Here is a 21398-nt window from a genome sequence, read left to right as displayed (position 1 = left end):
TAAGTTATTTTTTATTTTCTGAGGGCTATTGAAGGTTTTGTTTTTGCTTTTTACTTTTTTTCTTTCTTAATATAAGTTCTACACCTAGCATGGGACTGGAACCCATGGCCCCTAGATGAAGAGTTGCATGCTCCACTGACTGAGCCAGTCAGGCACCCCCACTGAAGGTTTTTGTATAGGGAGGTGTCATGATCAGAAATACATTTTAGGGAGGCTCCTGCCTGGGTGGCTCAGTTGGTTAAGCATCCAACTTCAGCTCAGGTCATGACCTCTCAGTTTGTGAGTTTGAGCCCCGCGTCGGGCTCTGTGCTGACAGCTCAAAGCCTGGAGCCTGCTTCAGATTCTGTGTCTCCCTCTCTCTCTCTGCCCCTCCCCTGCTCGCACTCTGTTTCTCTCTTTCAAAAATCAACATTAAAATTAATGATAAAAAATACATTTTAGGAAGTTTAATCTGATAGCTAATAAAGGTTAGAGGAAGAGAGAAGAAAAGAATGGGGATTATTTGATACAGTTTGGCAGTGATGCGTAATGGGAACCTAAACTGTTAATGAATAGAGCATATTTTAAGATCAACAGAATATCCCACACATGATGTATGAACCTTACTGAACGGTGATACGATACAGGAAATAGAGACCTGAGATACTGTAATTACTCATTTAAGAAGAAAGATTAGGGGCACTTGGGTGACTCAAGTTGGTTAAGAGTCAGACTTCAACTCAGGTCATGATCTTGCTGTTCATGGGTTCAAGAGCCATCTTGGTCTCTGTGCTGACAGGTCAGAGTCGGGAGTCTGCCTCAGATTCTGTGTCTCCCTCTCTCCACCTCTCCCCCACTCATACTATGCTGTCTTTCTCTCTCTTAAACATAAACATTAAAAATTAAAAAAAAAAAGGAAAGATTAAATTATGTTTAATATGGGCTAAAGGATACATGATTGAAGGAAGAAAAAAAAAGAATCTGGGGCCCTATACCATAGACCAATTAAATTCCGGGTAGGAGTCCATAAAGAAATCTTAAGAAAGCATAGTTGTCCAAAATAGTGATAGCTATCATGCTCCTCCCATCAGCAGAACAGGGTTTGTGATGATGTCATATTGGGCCCTTGATGGTTAATATAATTGTCAAGTGTCCCTCGCTCAAATGAAATGACTTTCCTCCAATGATCATCTCATTCAAAATCAGCCTCTTTTTCGTTGTAACAAGGTAATTAGTAATGAGTCATTTATTTTTTTAATTTATTTATTGTGAGAGAGAGTGTGAGTGCAAGAATGGAGGATGGACAGAGAGAGAGAGAGAGAGAATCCCAAGTAGGCTCCATGCTGTCAGCGTAGAGCCCTATGTGGTGCTCAGTGCCACAAACTGTGAGATCATGATCTGAGCTGAGATCAAGTCACATGCTCACTGACTGCCACCCAGGCACCCCAAAAGTCATAATTACAATTTCTAGACACACTAAAAAAAATTCTGCCTTCCCTAACTAATTTATGATCAAACTGATCTTTATCCTGTGTGCATTGATCATGGTGGGCTACACTATGCTGTGTGTATGAACGACCCCAAAAATCTTAGTGACTTAACACAATGAAAGTGTTTCTTAGCTACATTCTTGGTTCATTAAGGCCTTGGCTCCATTTTTATCCTCACTCCCAAGAGACAAGCTGGTGTAGCCTCACCTGTGGAATACCGCCACCACGGCAAGGGGAGAACATAGCGAACCCAGCACCATGAAGAGACTTGCTGTCATGTCATGCACAACCTTCCATCTCCAATTACGGTGGTCAAACCTAGTCATACACTGCTAACAGGTACAAGTTTCTTTTTGTGGCAATGGTACAAAAGTCCTAAAGTTAGTGGTGTTAGTTGCCTAACTGAAAATATTAAAATCCACTGAATTATACACTTTAAAAGGGTGATTTTATGGTGTGAGAATTACATCTCAGTAAGATTATTATAAAAAGAGTCTAAACCAAAACTTAAAAAAAAAAAAAAAGCTAGCCACATGGCCACACCTGTAATACCTAAGGATAGTTAAGTACAGTCCTTATATTCCTGGAAGGAGGAAAACTGAAATAGTGGTGGCTAGCTATAATAGCTGCCTTGTTTACCTTTGTTTACAAATTCTATTATAGGCCATTTTGATGACAGTTATTTTTACTTCCTGATAAATAGCCAATACAAGCTAGTCATATCAGCTGCTGATTTTATTGCTGAAATCTCAGGATTCTAATGTAGTCTAATTTCAAGTACAGATTATAAGTAAGCAAATATACACCAAAAATAACAAATTTTGTACGTGCACGGTCTCATCTCTAATGTTTGCAGGACTCTCCGTGAAAATGGAGGTCCACATACCATATGCCTAAATAATGAGAAGTTATAAATCACACTAACAAACTGTTCCTACCTTGGCAAACATACCTTCTTAAGGTTCCCAGAATTCTCAGACTCCTCGAGCCCGGCACTGATGAGCAGCAAAGCAGGGCGGGCTGGACTCAGCTCTCTTTGTCCCAACGCCATCCTGTCCCAAGGACAACCCACCCCCAGCTCCTGCAGGTGTGCTGCTTCAGCGGTCCAGACATTTGGAATGTGCTTCCCAGCTTCATCCACTGTCCTGGGATGGACCAGGAAGGCCTTGGAAGAGGTTCTCCAGGTGAGGAGGGACACGTCCCCAGTTGCTGTGATCTTCTTACCGTGTGGGGAGGGACATACGATAGAATGGGACAGAGCCTAGCTCTCAAGCAAAGGGTCCAGGGTTGGAGTCCCTCTTGCCTGGATTTAAGGGAGGTTTTCTATAAGTATATAGTAAAGTTTTGACAGATGTCCAGAAATGTCTTTATGAGGTTTTGTATGCCACCTTGTGGTGTACACTTAAAAACATGTTATAGTAGGAAATGGAGATGCTGGACTATAATAAAAGAAAAATATATTTTAAATGAGAATAATATCTTTGAAAAGTTATTTTTAAATTTTGCTTAATGGTTATTTATTTTTGAGAGAGAGACAGAAACAGAGTGCAAGCTGGGGAGGGGCAGAGAAAGAGGGAGACAGAGAATCCAAAGCAGGCTTCAGTCTCTGAGCTGTCAGCACAGAGCCCGACACAGGCTCGAGCTCACGAATTGTGAGATCATGAAGTCAGACACTTAACCGACTGAGCCACCCAGACACCCCTTGAAAAGTTATTTTTAAATATCATGATTAACCTGTGAAGTGTAAAATTTTCTTATATGACCATCTTAAAAAAAGCAACTCACTAAGATTTATAAAAGAAAACTTACCACATGGTTAGTTATCGGATTCATTCATACAATAAAAAAAGGTATGTATTTAAAAACAGTGGGGGAAGGCGTACCTATGTGGCCCAGTTGGTTAAGCATCTGACTCTTGATCTCAGCTCAGGTCTTGATTTCAGGGTTGTGACTGCATAGAAAGTTTTAACTGTTTTGTTCGGAGCTCTACAAAGGACTGTGCCACTTCCATTGGGAGTTTCTAACTCTAATAATTAAAACCAAAAATAAGCATTTAAAAAGCAAACTTATTTCAAACTTCTGTTTTCTACAAGTGCATCTGTTACTAAAGGGGAAATGCTAGCTTCGTGCAGTGTTACCAATTAATGTTAAGCAGGCAAAGATCAATTCAGTGTCATCAAATTAAAAAGTATCTAAATTGGTAGCTTGCCCTGAGCGTGAGGCCCAGGCAAATGTTTCTTTTGCTTCTTCTAATCCCTCAATGTTCTCCTCACCCCCTTTCTTATTTCCTCATGCCCATTAATGCTACATCCCTTGTGTACCCACTCACACCTTGTTTAGAAGTTAAGTAGCCCTGGGCCTGGGGGACTTCCCTTATCTGACCACCCAATTATCCAACCTTTGAAGGTCCTTGTGAGGAGCACACAGAAGGAATTCCTTAGTCTGCTGAGTAGCTGGAGGAGACCAGAAAGCCAATGACAACTTCATTCCTCTCCCCTACCTCGCAATGAAGCCTCTGTTAGTTCTGAAAGGTCTCAAGAATTGGAGAATGGAGGAGAATCTAAAGGAAAGGTAGTCTGACTGTAATCCTTGCCTTGTACTATTTTCATATAGTGGTAGAGAGAAAAATACTAAATGGAATGGTTCTCTTCCTCCAATATTACATGTTTCTATTGCATCATAGTACAAAATCTATAGTCTCTGGGCTTCTGAGCAGTATTTTATACTGGGCTTTGCTCTTTTTATTTAGAATTTAATCCATATATATATATGGATATATACATATATATATATATGGATATATATATATATGAAACACACATATATACACATATTACATATATATTCATTTTTCAATTTTATGTGGTACATAAACAATGATAAAATGATCATAGTGGTGGTTTATGTCACTTGGTCATAGCTAGAAGTAAATTACTGGCAAATCTGCCTATGCTTTCAGAATAAGACTTAGAGTCAGACTTCTGTTAAGCCATACTGATCACAAATTATGTTGAATAATCACTAATTTTACCTGAGGAAGTTAATATGTTATGGGTTGAAGAGGTAATAGCTTCTTTTTTATGTAATGTAGAAAAAACATATAAAATCCAGAAAAAATACAAATATATTAAAAACTCTAAAAATTCAACACCCAAAAAGACAACAACCCAATTAAAAAATGTGCAGAGTACTTGATTATGCACTTCCCAAAGAAGATATACAAATGGCCAAAAAGCACAGGAAAAGATGCTCACTTAACATCTTTAGTCATTAGGGAAAAGCAAGTCTAAACCACAATGAGATATCACTTCACATCTCCAAGAATGGCTGTAATAATTTTTTAATTGAAAGTTACAAATGTTGATGGGAATATAGACAAATTGGAACCCTTGTACATTGCTAATAGGAACGTAAAATAGTGCAGCCCCTGAGAGAAACAGTCTGGTTGTTTTTCAAAAAGCTAGACAGAATTACCATATGACCCACTAATTTAATTCCTAGGTATATACCCAAAGTATTTGAAAGCTGGGACTGGAAGAGATACTTCTACACCAGTGTTTATTGCAGCATTATTCACAATAGCCAAAAGGCAGTAACAACCCAAGTATCCATCAACAGATGAATGGATAAACAAAATGTTGTATGTACATAGAATGGAATATTATTTAGCCATCAAAAGGAATGAAGTTTTGAATAATGCTACAACATCATTGACCCTTGAAGACATTATGCTAAGTGAAATAAGTCAGACTAAAAAGGAGAAGTATTGTATGATTTCAGTTAATGAAATAGAAGAACAGGCAAATTTATAGAGACAGAAAGTAGATACTAGTGGATACCAGGATATAGGGGAGGGGGAAAGGAGAGCTAATGGTTAGTGATTTTAGCATTCCTGTTTGAAGTAACGAAAACATGTTGGAAATAGATAGTGGTTGCGCAGCATTGTGAATGTAAGTATACCACTGAATGGTGTACTTTAAATGATTAAAATGGCATCTTCTATATTGTATATATTTTACCATAAAGTTAATCATGTAACATACCAAAAACTATTGAATTATTCACTTTAACTGGGTAAATCATATGGTATGTGAATTATGTCTCATTAAAGCTGCTTAAAAAAATTGTGGGATACAGCCCAAATTGTCCTTAGAGGATAATTTATGACTTACGTGCCTATCTTGGAAAAAAAATAAGAGTTAAAAAGTAATGAGCTTAGCATTTAATTTAATGTGATGTAAAAATAACAAGTGAATAATCCTAAAGAAAATACAATAATTGAAATCATGAAGATAATAGATATTAATGGAATAGAAAATAAACATGTAATGACATGCACTGAGGGAAGAGTTAGCAATCCTACTAAAACAATAAATCTAGGAAATTTGTAAATAATACTGTGAGGTCAAAAGGGTCAGAACCAGATATGAGGCATATATTTAAAAGAGGGTGTCACAACTTTGTTTCAATAAATTTGAAGACTTAATAAAATGGATAAATTCTAAAAAAATTTAACTTGCAAAAGTGATTTTAAAATAATAAGCCAGATGATTTTTCCAAAAGTTTGTAACAAAACATAAAGAATACATACTATCTTATATAAATTATTCAATCTAGAAAAACAGAACACTCCTTAAATCTTGGCATGAGGGTAGCAGAATCATGATATCAAAATCTAAAAAGGACAGAATAAGAAAGGAAAATAACAGGTTATTCTCTCATAAATAGAAATACAAAGACCTAAAAGGAAAAAAAAAAAAAAAAAAAGCAAACTGAATGCAGTGACCTATAACAATATGCAATATGACCAATTGAGTAGATCCCCAAAATTCAAGGTTGGTTTAATGTTAGAAAAGCAGTTTGTATAATTAACAGCTGCATTTCTAAGAGACATAGCAAGAAAGAGATGAAACACAAAAGATAGTTATAACTGAAAGAAATTTAAGGAACAGTTTACAGAAGGATTAATGGAACCCATAACAGATACTTGGACATCCTTTGGGTGACTAACAATAGCCAGAAACCTCTAGGATTGAAAGGGCAAAGGCAAAGAGAGGAAATGCTTAGCGAGAAATGGAATTATGGAAAAGGGTTTAACCATAAGTCTTTGTAGCCGTAGAAGAATGTATCCTCTGCCAGAACCATAACAAGTCAGAACTGTGACCAATGAGGGCTACCACCCTCCCATCTCCTGTTACTGCCTCTCATTTGTCAGCCCTCATGAAAAGCCAGTGGCAAGGGAGCTTGGGGATGCAATTAAGTGAAAATAAGCCTCAGAGGGAATAGAGCAGTAAAGGGCAGAGAATGGATTTGGGGTGTTCGCTTTGAGAACAGCCACCTAAGCCATATGATCAGAGGTAAAAAGGAAAGTTGTATAACCATCTAGTTGACAAAGTTCTGCAAAGGGCTAACTAGATAGTAAGTATTTTTAGATTTGCAGGCCACAGAACTACACATTTTGCCATTGTAGTATGAAAGCAGCCATATTGTACTTAAACAAGTGAGTGTGGCTCTTTTCCAATAAAACTGTATTTACAAAAAAAAAAAAAAAATTGTTGGCCGAATTTGGCCTTTGAAGACAGTAGTTTGTAGACCCTGTATTTAGCAGATGGAGAAAAAATATTTGCTGAATGTTAACATCCATTTGAAATTTAAAACAACAACAATAACAAAAACCTCTTGGCAAACTCAGAAAAGCATTTCCTTATCCTGATTCAGTATATGCTGTTAAGAAAAAAAAAAAGCCTATAATAGGCTTTATACTTAATGAAGACAAATTTGCAAATATTCTGTGTAAGATCATGAACCAGACAAATATCACTGGTTTTAATTATTGGGGGCTCTAGCCAGTATATTAAGGCAAGAAAAAAGAAAGAAAAGTCATAATGATCAGAAAGAAACTAATTTTATTTGCAATAGAAATAATTGTCCACATAAAGAACTAATATAAATCAATATGAAAAAAATAACCTAATATAAAAATGGGCGAAAGTCTCCTACTCATAGGAGAGAAAAGTAAAAATGAATAGCTCCCGCAAATATCTTTTGTTTGCCCCTATATACCAACTTTACATTCTTCACCCCATGCTTCGTTTAGGATCCTGGCCTCAGCAGCGTTCTCATCCTCTTTGACATCCATTTGGATTCAGCCAATGGGAATACCTGTCAGAAGATCAGGAGAGGAGAGTGAAGTTGAGATATTTATTCTCCTTGATCCCTTCCTCACTCTAGCTGTTTCTTCCAACCAAAGTTTCCTGCTTCATAAGACTATTCCTCTAGGTTTCCAGTAACCTTTCCCTCCTCTTATCCTTTTGGATCTAGGAGTAGAAGCAGCTCTATTGCTGACAGTCTGGATTCACCTACACTCCATGAACATCTTTGTACTTAGTTCCTTTGATTATCCTAACATGTCATTTGTTCCCTCTTCAAATCCTGATACAGTTGATCAGTATATTAAAAGATGCCCAATCTCATTGATAGCCAGAAAAAAAAAAATGCAGATCAAAACCATTATTAAAGATGATTTAAAAACTGCCATATTGGGAATAATTAAAAATCTCAGCAAGGCTGTAGAGCAGACAATACAGTTATATATAGTTGGTGAGTGTATAAATTGATACAACTATTTCTGAAAAACAGTTTAGCATTCTATACCAAAGCTGAAGATGCACAAGTCTATAATGCAGCATTTTGCACCAGGTGCTATGTTCATGAATGTTTATAGGAGGATTTTTTTTTTTTTTGCAATAGCAAACATTAGAAACACCATAGCTATCCATCAATAGAATGGATAAATAAATTGTGGCATATTCATACAATAGAATACTAAGTGGCAGTGAAAATGAATAAATTACAGCTACATAAAAAAAGCATGAATGAAGTCAGGAACACAATAGGGAGCAGAGAAATCAACTAACAGAAGGAGGTGACACATGAGCAAAGTTTTGAATAAAGTGAGAAAAGGAGCCATGTGTATACCTGGGGGAAGAGCATTCCAGAGAGAAGGAATAGCAAGCGCAAAGATGCTTCAGTGTTTCTGTGTCTGTGGTTTTGAGGAATAGTAAGGGGCCCAGGAGACCTAGAACAGAGTAGTAGGGAGTATAACAGAAGATCATAGAGGCAAAGTGGTAGAATAAATTGTTTCAGGCCTCATATCGACTTTATTTTTAGTCTGAGTAATATGGGAACTCACTGAAAGTATTTGAGAAAAGTGACATGATATCAATTCTTATTTTTTTAGATAATTACTCTGGAAGCTGGATTGAGAATGGACAGAGAAAGGGCAATGGAAGACTGGTTATGAGGCTGTTGCAGTAATTGAGGTGAGAGATGATGATGGCACTGGTAGTAATGGAGGTGGTTAGAAATGGCTAATATCTGTTGTATTTTGAAGGTAAACAGGATTTGCTGACACTGGAGGTGGATGTTTAGAAGAAGAGAGAAATCTATGATGACTCTAAACTTTTTAGGCTTGCATAACTGGAAAGATGGAGTTGCCACTAAGATGAGGAAGACTAGGAGGAAGAGACTTGGGAAAGAAAAGAAAAGTTCAGTTTCAACATGTTGAGTTTGAGATGCTTATTATACATTGAAGTAGAACTGTTGGGTAGATATTTGGATAAGAGTCTGGAATCCAGGGGATAAAAATTCAGCATTCATTTATGCACAGTTCAGAACTCTCCAGAATAAAACTTTAATTAATATGTTTCCCTTTGGAGAGGCCAAGACATTCTCTTTGCTGCACTTATAGTTGACCTGCCACATTTCTTGTTAATCACTGCTGAGGCAGCGATCCAAAGCATCTGGTGACTGATTGTGCATACTCTATGACATTATTTATATTACCTGGCAGATCAAACAGATGCTCAAGCAAGTTTTCTAGCTTTATGAATGATGGCAGCAGAGCGTTTGGCCCCCTTCCCCCTTTTGATGGATATAGCTGATGCTAACACCACATTTAAGGGACTGCAAATAAAGCTTGCAAGTTCTCAAAAATCTCATCCTCATCTGCCAGTACATACTGAATGAGACAGAGCGTTGGTCTCAGCAATAACATATTACTTTGCAATCACATAGTACTTTGTCTTTGCTGAGGAATTTACAATCCAGTGTAATTTATACAGAATATCACTTTTTCTATTTTTACCTCAATTTTTGGTTGGAAAACTGGAGAGAGAACTTTTTTTTTTTTTTCCAGAAAAAGAATCAGAAATTCTTAGGAATATCTCCTATCCTACCTCACAAACTTGAGTTATTAGCCTTTAATTCTAAATCTTCCTTTGAATTCTTGTCATAACCTAAAAGTCTTAGCATAGTGTAGAATTTTACTAAGATACCTAGATTGCCAAGGTCATTGGGATACAGGGCTTTACTGAAGCAATATGACATTTCAGTTAACTCGGAGGAGAAAGCTGTGTTTGGCTCCATTGGTAAAGAGTTTTTATTCCAACTGTGATGAAGGACTGGTCATATGTGAGTAGGGAAGATGGAATGGGCAGTGAAGGTAGTGAAGGAGCAGAAAGCTGAATGCTTTCTGTTCTCCTCCCACACATACGCAGCTCTTTCCATAGCTAGCTTCACATCTCTCCCTACTGGAAGGCCCTCTGTCTTTTAGGTTTTGAATCTCACGGACAGAGGCTCCCTGAGTTGAGAAATCTAAAGTAGGCAATAGATCTACCTGATGGTGGGATGGGGACATACAGCAAGAGGACAACACCAGGCAGAGAAATTCTGCTGTGGGACACAGACTTCCACATGCAACAGAAACATTCCGGTATCTGTGGGTCTCTCCCTAAGCAAGGAAGGCCGTGTCGCAGGAATGTCCTTGGAGAAGTGTATAGCACTGGCCTAAGCAGGACATCTATAGGGTATTTTCACAAGTGTAAAGCTAGGGAATTACTTAGTGAGGCGCTTGGTAGGGGTAGGAATGATTCAGTATTTGAAGGAGCTATGACTCAGGTTTGGAAGACATGGAGGCATTTCTCCATGGCCCACCTGTGATCGGGAGTTTTCAGGCTTTGAGGATGGACGTGGTTTACTGGGTTTGAATATGACTGCGCGCGCGCGTGTGTGTGTGTGTGTGTAAAATTAACATACCATAAAATTCACTCATTTAAAGTGAAAATTTAATCGTTTTTAGTATTCATAGAGTTACGATTTTACTCATTTAATGCAGAAACTTTAATTGTAAACAACTTGAAACCAGCCATTCTGAGGGGTAGCAGGAGAAAGCCACCTGAGAGAAATACCTGCCAGCTGCACTCTAGTATCTTCCCCCTTTTTGGCCTGTTCCTCCAGAATCCATGCCCACCTCTTCTTCATCTTTCTCCAGAGCTGCGAGGTTCTTCAGGGCCTCAGAGAACTCCCCTTCATAGATGCCTTCTCCCATATTCACTTTGCTTACATGAGATCATACTTTTGGTTCAGGGAGGCCCAGACCTTAGCCATGGCAGTGGTGTTGCACAGTATGCACATAGTCTGCTACACTTTGACCAGGTCTCCCCTGGGGATGACAATTGGGGGGCTGGTAGTTGACCCCACTTTAAATCTAGTTGGGCAACATCCACAAGCTGGATGGTGCACTTCATCCTGATGCTGGTAATGGCTGTGTTGACATCTTTGGGACCATGTCCCAGTTACATGCTACAGACGACATATTGCTTCAGCAAGGGTCATACTTGGCATTCTGATTGCCTGGCTTGCAGGCATTGGTGATCTTGGCCACAAGCAGCTACTCATCATAGGCCTTCTTAGCTGAGATGCCTGGGGATTGGTAGCCAGTGGAAAGTGCATATGGGACCAGGTTGTTTGGGAATTCTGTCAAATTCACATTCAGGGTAGTGTCAAGTTGCTGAGAGGTAGTGATGGTGGACACAATCTGCCCAATCACATGAATGAGATTGGTATATATGGGCCGTTTGGTATCTAGGTTGTGTCGACATATGTCATAGATGGCTTCCTCACTGACCGTGAAGGCACAGTGAGAATGATCCAGGGTCGGGTGGGTGATCAGGAAGGAATTGTGGGGCTCCACCATGACTGTGGAAACCTGGGGGATTGGCAACTTTGAGTTTGGACTTCCTGCCATAGACTACCAAGAGCTGTTCCATAAGCAGAGGCACAAACCTAGAGCTGGTGCTGCCCCTGAAGCTGTGGAAGATATGCAAGTCCCATAGCCCTGTACACAGATCCACCAGTTTTCAGATCAAGGCTAGGTCAGTAATCTCCTTGCCAATGATGTCATGGCCTTTGGCATAATTACTGGCTGCATCTTCTTTCCCAGGGATCAATATTAAGCCCCCAACTTTTTTACTTTTATGGACCAAATTTTTATTTTCTCTTATTTCTTAAAAGTAAGAAAATGATTTTGAAAGACATTATATATGTTTATTTTTGCCTCAAGTGCTCACATTAAAAAAAAAATAGCCAAACAATTTCATGATTTTCTGTTCTCTGGTGACTGCATTGGCAAAGAGGACATGGGTACTGTCAGTATCTATGTGACACCTGATGTTCCAGATCTTTTCGAATACCTGGATGTATGGCATGATGTAAACATAAAAACTGGATGACTAGTAGCATTTTAAGTTGTTCTTGAAGACACAGACATCATTCACTGAATAGCCCCTTTTATGAGTGCACAAATCCATGCAAATTTTTTGTTTTACCACCAGATGTCAGCCATTCACTGCACTGGTAAAAACTATCCTGAAGAACTCTTGATGAGAAATCTATGTATGTGGATGTCACCTTCATCTCTCCCTCTGTCCTTCTTTTCCTCCTTCCCGCTATGACTGTCAGTCAGTCAATAATCAATTGACTTATATTCTAATTAGAATGCACATATCTCTTCTAATCTATCTAAATAATGAAAGGGAGGGGCACCTGGGTGGCTCAGTCAGTTAAGCATCTGACTTCGGCTCAGGTCATGATCTCACAGTCCGTGAGTTTGAGTCCCGCTTCGGGCTCTGTGCTGACAGCTCGGAGCCTGGAGCCCGCTTCGGATTCTGTGTCTCCCTTTCTCTCTGCCCCTCCCCTGCTCATGCTCTGTCTCTCTCTGTCTCAAAAATAAATAAAAACATTAAAAAAATTTTAAAAACAAAAAATAATAAAAATAATGAAAGGGATATATTAGATATTTTAAGAAAACTAACATGATTTAGAGTTTAAATATTATCATATACAAATGTGAAAATGACACTAAAATGTTTTTTAAACTTTGATCTGGAATTCAGGCTCTTTTCAGTCCAGGAACTTTGGGACCAACGCAATATTTTGCAGCCTTTGTTTCAGAACATACTTTCAACTGTCACCCAGAACTTTTGCTTTTTTGGAATTTTTATTAGATACTTGTTGGTATTCTGAAATTATATTCTTATTGGAAGAGTATCAACTACATATTGAACAAACTATGCAATATTTGATTTTTAGAGAAGCCCTAAGGTGATTAAAAAGCTAATTAATTATTGAAGAACTATGCAGACTTTTTGCCCACCAACAACTTCCATTTAATTTTTTTCTATTAAATGCCTTCTTGAGTATTAATATATACCGTCTATGATCCCTGACTACAAACTTTGTCAGGTGTGTTGCTCTACTTTAATCACTGAGTTTAATCCAATGATTTTATGCTTTTTGCCCTTCAACATTGTGAGCTTTTTGAGGTTTTGGGAGTTTAGCAGGTATCTATTGATAAATGAATTTTATTCTCTAAACTTAGAGTACAGCTAGCCTGTAGTGGACTGTTGGTTGCCTCCTTAACAACCATTTTCTTCTACCTCTCTTTCCTGTCTGAATTTTGTTTCAGTGTCTAGCACTTCTCTTTTGGAGCCATGAGACTTAGGGAAATTTCATCCCATCAAGCTTCATGCATGGGCCTGAGTGGTATAAAAATAATCCCATTCCCTTTGCTAAGGATTAGCTCAGAAATGACCATGGCCATAGAAGGTCCAAGAAAAACTTTTCCTCACTTTCCTAACTCCTAAAAGAGTGAACTATAAAGGCTGATGGATATATCTTTGTGAATCTACTGTCATTTCTGAAGAAGAAAATACTAGTGTTACTGTGTTTCTGAATCCTTTGGGGGAGTGATATAGATATGGGGAAGGTAGGGGAGGCTCTCTCAAATTTTCAGACATCTACCAGAGATATCTTTCATATCACATAGAAAGAAAATTCTAGAGTATGAAACCAGCACAGAGGAAAACAGCTGCAGGGGAGAGAAAGAGAGTGTGTTAAGAGACAGAGAATGAGAAAATGAGGGAGAGACAGAGAGAGACAGATCTGATGATAGTTTTTGTGTCCCTAAATCCTGTTATGAGATAATGAGCCAAAAAAATTTTGTTCTTACTTAATTATAACCCAGTGAGGTAAGAGTTTGATGGGGAAGTCTAGGCATCTGGAAAAATGTCTAGAAGCTGGAAGGACAGTAAGGGCATGGCCATTTGAGAGAGAAGTCGAATGTGGCTTCTCCTTGGAGTGAGGATGATAAGGAGAGTTGGCTTCTGGGCCTTTTGCTCTATAGAGACCACATATTTGAGCAAACGGCTTTGTGTGCCTAATAATCTAAGGCTTAGCTAATCCTTGTAGGACCGTATTTCCTGTAGATGGTCCATGAAACACCTGGATCCAAATCACCAGGGGTACTTCTTAAAGATGCAGAGATCTGGGGCTCCTGGGTGGCTCAGTCAGTTAAGCTTTGATTTTGGCTCAGATCATGATCTCATGGTTCATGAGATCAAGCCCCGCTTCCTGGTCCATGCTAATAGAGTGGAGCCTGCTTGGGATTCTCTCTCTCCCTCTCTCTCTCTCTCTGCCTCTCCCCCACTCACATGCGCTTTCTCTCTCTCTCAAAATAAATAAACTTTTTTTAAAAATGCAGAGGTCTAGGCCCCGCTCAATGTAGTGAATCAGAAACTCTGGGAATGGGACCAAGAGTTAGTCCTCTTACAATAAGTAGCCCCAGTTGATACTTATAGTTGCTGAAGTCTGAGAAGTATTGCTATAGGCTACATTAACTTTGACATCGACTTTGGGCTACTAAGTAGGTGACAGTCTGGGGAATAAGCCCTAAAACCAAGTCTGTGGCTTCCCTTATCATTCAGCTACTTAAATACTCAATTTATATAACATTTGAATGAGAGTTTAAAGATACATGGGAATTTTGAAAAATAATAAGCTGATTTAATAAACTAAGAAGATGGGGTACCTGTGTGAGTTGGTTAAGCGTCCAGCTCTTGGTTTCAGTCCAGGTCATGATCTCACGGTTCATAAGTCTGAGCCCCTTGTAGGACTCCATGCTGACAGTGTAGAGCCTGCTTGGGATTCTCTCTCCTACTCTCTGCTTCTCCCTTGCTCGTACATGCTCTCTCAAAATAAATAAAACTTAAAAAAAATTAATATATTAAAAATTATAATAAACTAAGAAGAAAGCTTAGAACAAAAGATTTTATGCATATGATAATTCAGAGCCAAATCAGTGAATGACTGTTCTTTTACATCCCCCAAACAATAGTCTCTGGATAATTTAATGTAAAAAAAAAAAAAAAATCAAAGCCCAGCTGTTTCTCTTCGCCTTTTTAATAAGTCAATTATACCTATTTTAATTATCTAGTTTAAAACAATGAACAATTGAGGTATTCCAATCGTGGTACTAATGGTCAAAACAAAATACCTCAGACCCTGTCTCCTCTGTCCAAACATCTGTAAACTATAATTTATGTGCAAATATAGCTATCTACTTGTAGTAACTGGCAAAGTTGAATAGCCAATTCTCAAAAACAATGGTTTTCAACTCTGGATGCACATTAGAATTACCTAGAGAAATTAAAAAACGTGACTTATACCAATGTCCTACTGTAAGTCAACTAAATCAGGCTCTCTGGAAGGAGTGCCTATTTTTTTTCTTAAATTCCCCAGGGGATTCTGCTGTGAAGCCAGGGATGGGATCCACTTCTTGAGACGCTTCCCAGGCAGTGCATTCTCTGAGTGTCTCAGTGAATGAAATTCAGCTAAGAATGATAATCAATGGAGAGATTGCTTGAAGGCAATGCAGTTCATTCATTTCTAGTCTACCATCTTTTTTTTTTTTTAATTTTTTTTTTTTCAACGTTTATTTATTTTTGGGACAGAGAGAGACAGAGCATGAACGGGGGAGGGGCAGAGAGAGAGGGAGACACAGAATCGGAAACAGGCTCCAGGCTCTGAGCCATCAACCCAGAGCCTGACGCGGGGCTCGAACTCCCGGACCGCGAGATCGTGACCTGGCTGAAGTCGGACGCTTAACCGACTGCGCCACCCAGGCGCCCCTCTAGTCTACCATCTTTAAGCCAGGTTAGTAGAATAAGGGTAGTATACTAGGACAGGTTTATAATGCCCCAGCAGATTTTCTTTTTCTGTGTCTTTTTTTATAATGCCATTTGCTTATATGAGATATAAGATGTCACAGGCTATATTGAGGGATATATGTAAGAACAGACTTGCAAAATGTATTTACTCTGTGGATATTGTTGAAGACTTTACTCACACATCTTGCTGCTGTCTTTCAGAAGATACTTGGGAACAAGTTTTTCTGTCCTTATAATTAGGAATTCTAAATGTTTAATGGATTTATGAATTATATAACTAATCAAGTTTTATTTAATGAGCTGCTAGAAAGGTTAGAGCCAATGTCTTGGCCTGAGCAGGTGTAATAGGAACTACTCTCGTATTAATTTTTCTTTTTATCTTTGTTCTCCATTTTTATCTTTGTTCTCCATTTATCTTTTTCACCTCCTTATCATTTATCATTTTTATTTTTTGCATCCATTGAGTCATTGTAAACTGTTTAGGAATAAGATTTGATGTAGGTAACATTTAAAAAAGCAGCTAATGGAGCTGATGATCAAATATTGCACCACAAAAGATGACCTGAGTGCAAGTCAACTAATTTCCTCAATGTAAGCAAACTTGAACAGCATCAAAGTCAACCTATAAAACATGTGTCTTGGCGGGGGCGGGGGGGGGGGGGGTACTGGACTAATTCTGATGTTGAAATAAAAATATCTTACATACTATGAACAGGCACATATACCTCAGAATAGTGTTATCATTCTATATTTACATGTTTACCAGTATGCACTGAAAGGGGCATAAAGGAGTGGGCAAAGGGAGGTAAATATATCCTTATTTGAGAAGGAAGATAAGAATAAAAAAAAAAAGGTGAAGCTTCTATTTGGGTAGGATGCCCAAATTAAGCTATACCAGGAAGGTGAATATATGGGAAGTAATCTTTCAATCAGATCTTCTTTGGTGTATGAGAAGAAAAAAATCTAGGTTATGTTAGATTTTTAAAAACATAGCTGGAAGACATTCTAATTAATATACTTTTTTTTGCAAAGCACTCTGTATTGTTTTCATGATGAGTCAATTAAATCTCTAATGTGCCACTACTAAGATGCCTGGATTGCAAATACAGGCATTTTGAAGAAAGGGTTCTAGAGTCTGATTATTACACAAAGAAAAGTGATCACGTTCTTACTAAACTGCATTGATGAATTATGAAAAAAGATGTTATAAAAGTAATTCATAGTTCCTGTAAGAGATGAATATTCCCATGAATACATGGAATTGGAGTGAAATTATTCTTTAAAAAGAAAACTAGTAGTAACCTATATTGATGGGTCTATTTGCATATGTAACTTGAGACACAGGTTTCCTCTTAGCTAGATCACCTTTTATTAAATTATTTACCTCCTGATTGATACACAGGCAAAACCCCTCTTTAAATTTAAAAGAGAGCCTGGATTTACACATGTATGTAAACTCTGATGCTGGTTTTTAATTTATATCAGCTACATAACAAAATATCATCTTCATTTTAATACAATACAACACATTTCTTTCTGCTGAAGACATTGGGTAGTTTTCACTATATCCGTGGTTTGTGTAATTATTACAAAAGTTGTATACAAAACCCTGCAAATATGCAAAAATTGCAAAATACACTCTGACAGCTAATGCTCTGAAAACACTTTATTACACAAATTACATTCAGATTCTGAAAATAGTGTTCTAACAGTGTAACCATCTAAAAATAAGACATCCCAAAAACACACCAACTGAAGAAAATTAAAAAACGAATTTAAATAGAGACTTTTTTTTTCTTTCCCTCATTGCAATATAATGTTAGTGATTTTAAAAAAATAGGAGATTTAGCAGCTTTGTCCTCATGTAGCACAAAGTTTCTCTTTACTGCCACAGGCTGAGAATGCTGAACAGGAAAGGCACCAAAGACAGACATAGGCAATGGAAGTGCTATTGGGAAAATACTGTGTTCAAGCAGAGAATGGGGTTATTTACATCTACAGAAAAGTCTCAAAAATGTAAATGAGCAAAGCTTCCATCATTAAATTAGTAGTGTGATGGAAGAAGAGGACCATTCCTCTAGGCTATGTTCATATAAAGACAATGGCACTGTTATGAACTTTTAGGAAACTCCTCAACTAGAAACAGAAGCCAACTAAAAACAAATGAAATAAAACATGTACAGTCCCACATAGACTAGTACAGTTTACAATTAAATACGCAAAACTCTAAACGTGCTAAAGGTAAAGGAATCGGGCATTCTTGGAAAATCTCATCAACCTAAATCAAAGCCCGTCTTCAGGAGGAAGAAGGTGAGGGCGCAGGCAGAGGTGCTGAATACTCCTCTTCCGATTCACTTCCATCATCCTCCTCTTTCTCTAGGTCACTTCCCTCGGTGCTAAGACGGTCAAACCCTTTCCGGCTGTAGCCTTTCCGGCTTGCAAAGAAATTTCCGAGGTTTAAGCCTCCACTTCCCTTTCCTGGAGAAAGCACACAGTGACATAGAACTGATGGAAAGTTTGCACAAATGATTCTCGGTGTACTTGTAAATTCTTAAATGGTAAACACATTAGATATTGGGATGGGAAAGGGTAGATATTAACAACAACAACAGAAGTGAAAGAGATAACATACAGAGTCAGAAAGATATTACTTGTACTGATTTATTAAAATATATAAGAAAAAAGCTCCCCAGGATTATGTGTTTCTGTAGGATTCTTTAAGATTCATTTCCCAGCTCCTGCTTTTTCCAGGCTCTCTGGAACTGGGATCCCTTGAGGAGCTCTTCATTTCAATGACTATATGAAAAGGTCATCTTCACTATGACAAACACTGACATGCTGACAGGAGTGAAAGAAAATTTACTGAAGACAAATGAAGCCAGATAGATAAAAGGCAGGGGAAGAGAATTAAATATAGAAAGGCAAGGTAGAAAAAAACGAAACTGGGAAATGTGCTGCCAGCGCCACATACTTCAGTTTAGTTTACGGTTTGCATTCTGCATTTAACATTGCTGTGCTGCACAGGAGGAGTTTACTTTTAGAGAGAGTATGGGAATTAGATCCCTGCTCTGTAAAGGACATGAGCGTGTTGACTCTGAGCCACATGTGAAGGATTCTGAAAGGTCACAGGCATACCTCTAAGTCTTCCGAGCACTCTTCCTGAACTTGCCTCAAGTTTGTGTTCAGAATCTGCTAGAAAAAGATGGCACATTTCAAAATGAGTCCCAGTCACCCTCCTCAACCATGGGCTCAACTTTCAATACCGAATCAGAGGTTCATAAATGATTAAAAACAAGGCCTGGGTTTGTCTGTAAGCAATTCTAAAGGGGAAAAAAGGCGATATATTATTGTGATGTATCTGAGGGCCAGAGCTGGGTTCGACTTCAGTGCTGTGCAGTCTCAATAAATTACTTCTTTGAGCCTCAGTTTTCTCATTGGAGAAAAGAGGGATCAATGATAATTCCTACCCATCTGCAAGGTTTAGATGGGATACTGCATGTGATGTGCTTAGAACAGTGCCTGGTAGCTACACAGTAAATGCTCAATAAATATTAGTTATTTTTATTAGGACAAAATTAAATTACCAGGAGTTTGTAACAACTTGGGAAGCTTTGGTTATTATAAATTAGGAGTTTTGTCTCAGGCTTTAATCTTTCTATTAAGCACAGCACATGTTGTGCTTGAGACAGCCTTGGATTCACGTACATCATTTCTTCTTTGTGTAGGATTTAAGTGAAGGCAAGGACCTGAAACACTGAATAATTTCAGTCATAAAAGTGACCCAAACTCTCCCTTGGAGCTTCCCATCTTCCTGATGGATGGACTTTCTTTCTTTATGGGGAGGCAGAACTCCCAATGGACTTATTTTTCCCTTTGCTCTGTATCTGTCTGTACTTTTTGTCCTGACTTCCCCTAAGGGCTACTCCCCTAAGGGCTGTAGACAGGGAAGTGAGGCTTGGGGTTCTCCTATGAAGCCTCTAACCAGGAGTAGAGGCAGCCTCGAGGAAAAAGCTAGCAAGCAGATGGCAGAGGAAAGGTAGAAGAGTGGGTGTGGAGAAAAATAGGCAAGAAGATTAGACTGATTAAGACTGTTAGAGAGCCAACAGATTAGATTATAAGTTCTAGAAGGATGCAGGACAGCCTTTATTTAGCTGGCTTTGTATTCCCTGTGCCTACCACAGTGTCTGATGTGGAAGTGACATGCAATAAGTATGTGAGTATGTGAGTATGTGTTGAATAAAAGGTCTTTTATGAGGGTTACTAAAAACTCATTAATTGGACAAGATCTATCCAGAACAAATGCTGGAAAAAGGTGACAGGCTGATCTACTTTTAGAATTAAATGTATTATATGAAACCATATAAAACTGCAATATTTCTGTTGAATATTTCAATATGAATAAAGGTAATTTCATATGGTCTGACTTAGGTCTCTGCCTTCCCAACACACTCCTGTAAATTCAGTATTCTGTAACAGTGCTGTGTCACACGTGCTTACCGGTGAACAGGAGAGACCAAACCTTCTTAACTCCCTAGCTACTACTCCTTCCAGTGTGGTTGAATACCACCATTCCTGCTGCCTGGTCCCAGCCCCTCATGTTCCTGATGCTCTGCGTATTTATCACTGCACTTACCACCCTCTGTTGTTACCTTTATATATGTTTTTTTTTTTTTATGTTTCTTTTTTTTTTTTATGTTTCATCTATTTTTTTATGTTTCATCTATTCTGTGAGCTCCACTTATTTATTGAGTCATTTCCCCAACAACTATTTATCAAACCCCTAGTGCCAGGAACTGTGACTGTGCTGAGGATACATAAGTAAACAAGTCAACATGTAAGATTTTTGCTCTTTTGAAGCTTCCATCTAACTCCATGAAGACAACGACTATGTTTATCTTTGCTCCTGCTTACCACAGTTCCATACCCTTAACAGGGGCTCAAAAGAAGTTCTTTTTGAAGAGTTAATTGTATTTTTGAGAGCTTTATCAATTGCAGATGAACAGAAAACCAAAGTCCTAGAAAAATTCCCTTTCACAACTAATTAAATGGAATCCTCTGTTCTTTGTTTCTGTGTGCTTTTCTGTGTCAGGGCTTTGCCGTGGGCACTGAATCCCTGCCATGGTCGCCTTGGCCTGAAATAGAATCAGATGCTACTTCTTGATCGAATGCTGCCTCCCACCCTGGCCCACAGATTCCTTCCCCGACACAGTTGTAGACTCTTGCCTTATGACCTGGGAAGCCAGCCAAGGGACTGCTCCTGGGAGGTAAGAATCATGGGCTGGATTATTTGTTTGTTTATTTGAATGTCCTGAAAGGAACACAGCTCCTCTTCCTACACTATGATAATGATCTGATAAAATACTGATTCCAACACTGGACCCTGCCTTGTTTGGTGAAGGAAGGCTGATGGCCCAAATTGTGACTATTTAAAAGCTACTGAATGATGTACTGTAGGAATAAATAGTTGATTTCCTGAGAAAGTTTAGGTTTAAGATAAGTATCTTTTATGACTTATGACTTCTATTACTGTATTACCAATGACTGTTTTTCACAATCGTTGGTGGTGTTACTTGAGCACTTACCT

At 38.3% G+C, this 21398-nt stretch overlaps 2 protein-coding genes and 1 pseudogene across 25 annotated transcripts in view; 1 reads left to right on the top strand and 2 right to left on the bottom strand.

Annotated features, from left to right (window-relative positions):
• Positions 1 to 21398, top strand: part of GIN1 (gypsy retrotransposon integrase 1) — a 79381-nt gene that overhangs the window by 25561 nt on the left and 32422 nt on the right. For 5 of the 9 annotated variants that reach the window (XR_006583497.1, XR_006583509.1, XR_006583507.1 and 2 more), the window contains 5 exons: positions 1655 to 1808; positions 2431 to 2653; positions 3876 to 4040; positions 8710 to 8791; positions 20904 to 21078. Coding sequence is in view for 1 of the 9 variants with exons in the window: in XM_045034399.1 (XP_044890334.1) it covers positions 1657 to 1670 (14 nt within the window). In the remaining 8 variants the exon portion in view is untranslated. Of the gene's footprint in view, positions 1 to 1654; positions 1809 to 2430; positions 2654 to 3875; positions 4041 to 8709; positions 8792 to 20903; positions 21079 to 21398 lie in introns of those variants that run through there. The other 4 variants (XR_006583499.1, XR_006583504.1, XR_006583508.1 and 1 more) reach the window with 4 other exon arrangements.
• PAM (peptidylglycine alpha-amidating monooxygenase) overlaps positions 7356 to 21398 on the bottom strand; it is a 286468-nt gene continuing 272425 nt past the window's right edge. For 4 of the 16 annotated variants that reach the window (XM_023258791.2, XM_023258814.2, XM_023258823.2 and 1 more), the window contains 2 exons: positions 18950 to 19006; positions 17463 to 18292 (listed from right to left, as the gene is read on the bottom strand). In XM_023258791.2, coding sequence (XP_023114559.1) covers positions 18111 to 18292; positions 18950 to 19006 — 239 coding nt within the window. In that variant the 3' untranslated portion in view covers positions 17463 to 18110. Of the gene's footprint in view, positions 7632 to 17462; positions 18293 to 18949; positions 19007 to 21398 lie in introns of those variants that run through there. The other 12 variants (XM_023258797.2, XM_023258815.2, XM_023258824.2 and 9 more) reach the window with 6 other exon arrangements.
• Positions 8180 to 12450, bottom strand: LOC111561758 (annotated as a pseudogene).

This window comes from Felis catus, chromosome A1 (assembly GCF_018350175.1).
Source record: "Felis catus isolate Fca126 chromosome A1, F.catus_Fca126_mat1.0, whole genome shotgun sequence".
Classification (NCBI taxonomy): domain Eukaryota; kingdom Metazoa; phylum Chordata; class Mammalia; order Carnivora; family Felidae; genus Felis; species Felis catus.
The sequence above is the reverse complement of the archived record's forward strand: the minus strand, read 5'-3'. Positions and strand labels throughout refer to the sequence as shown.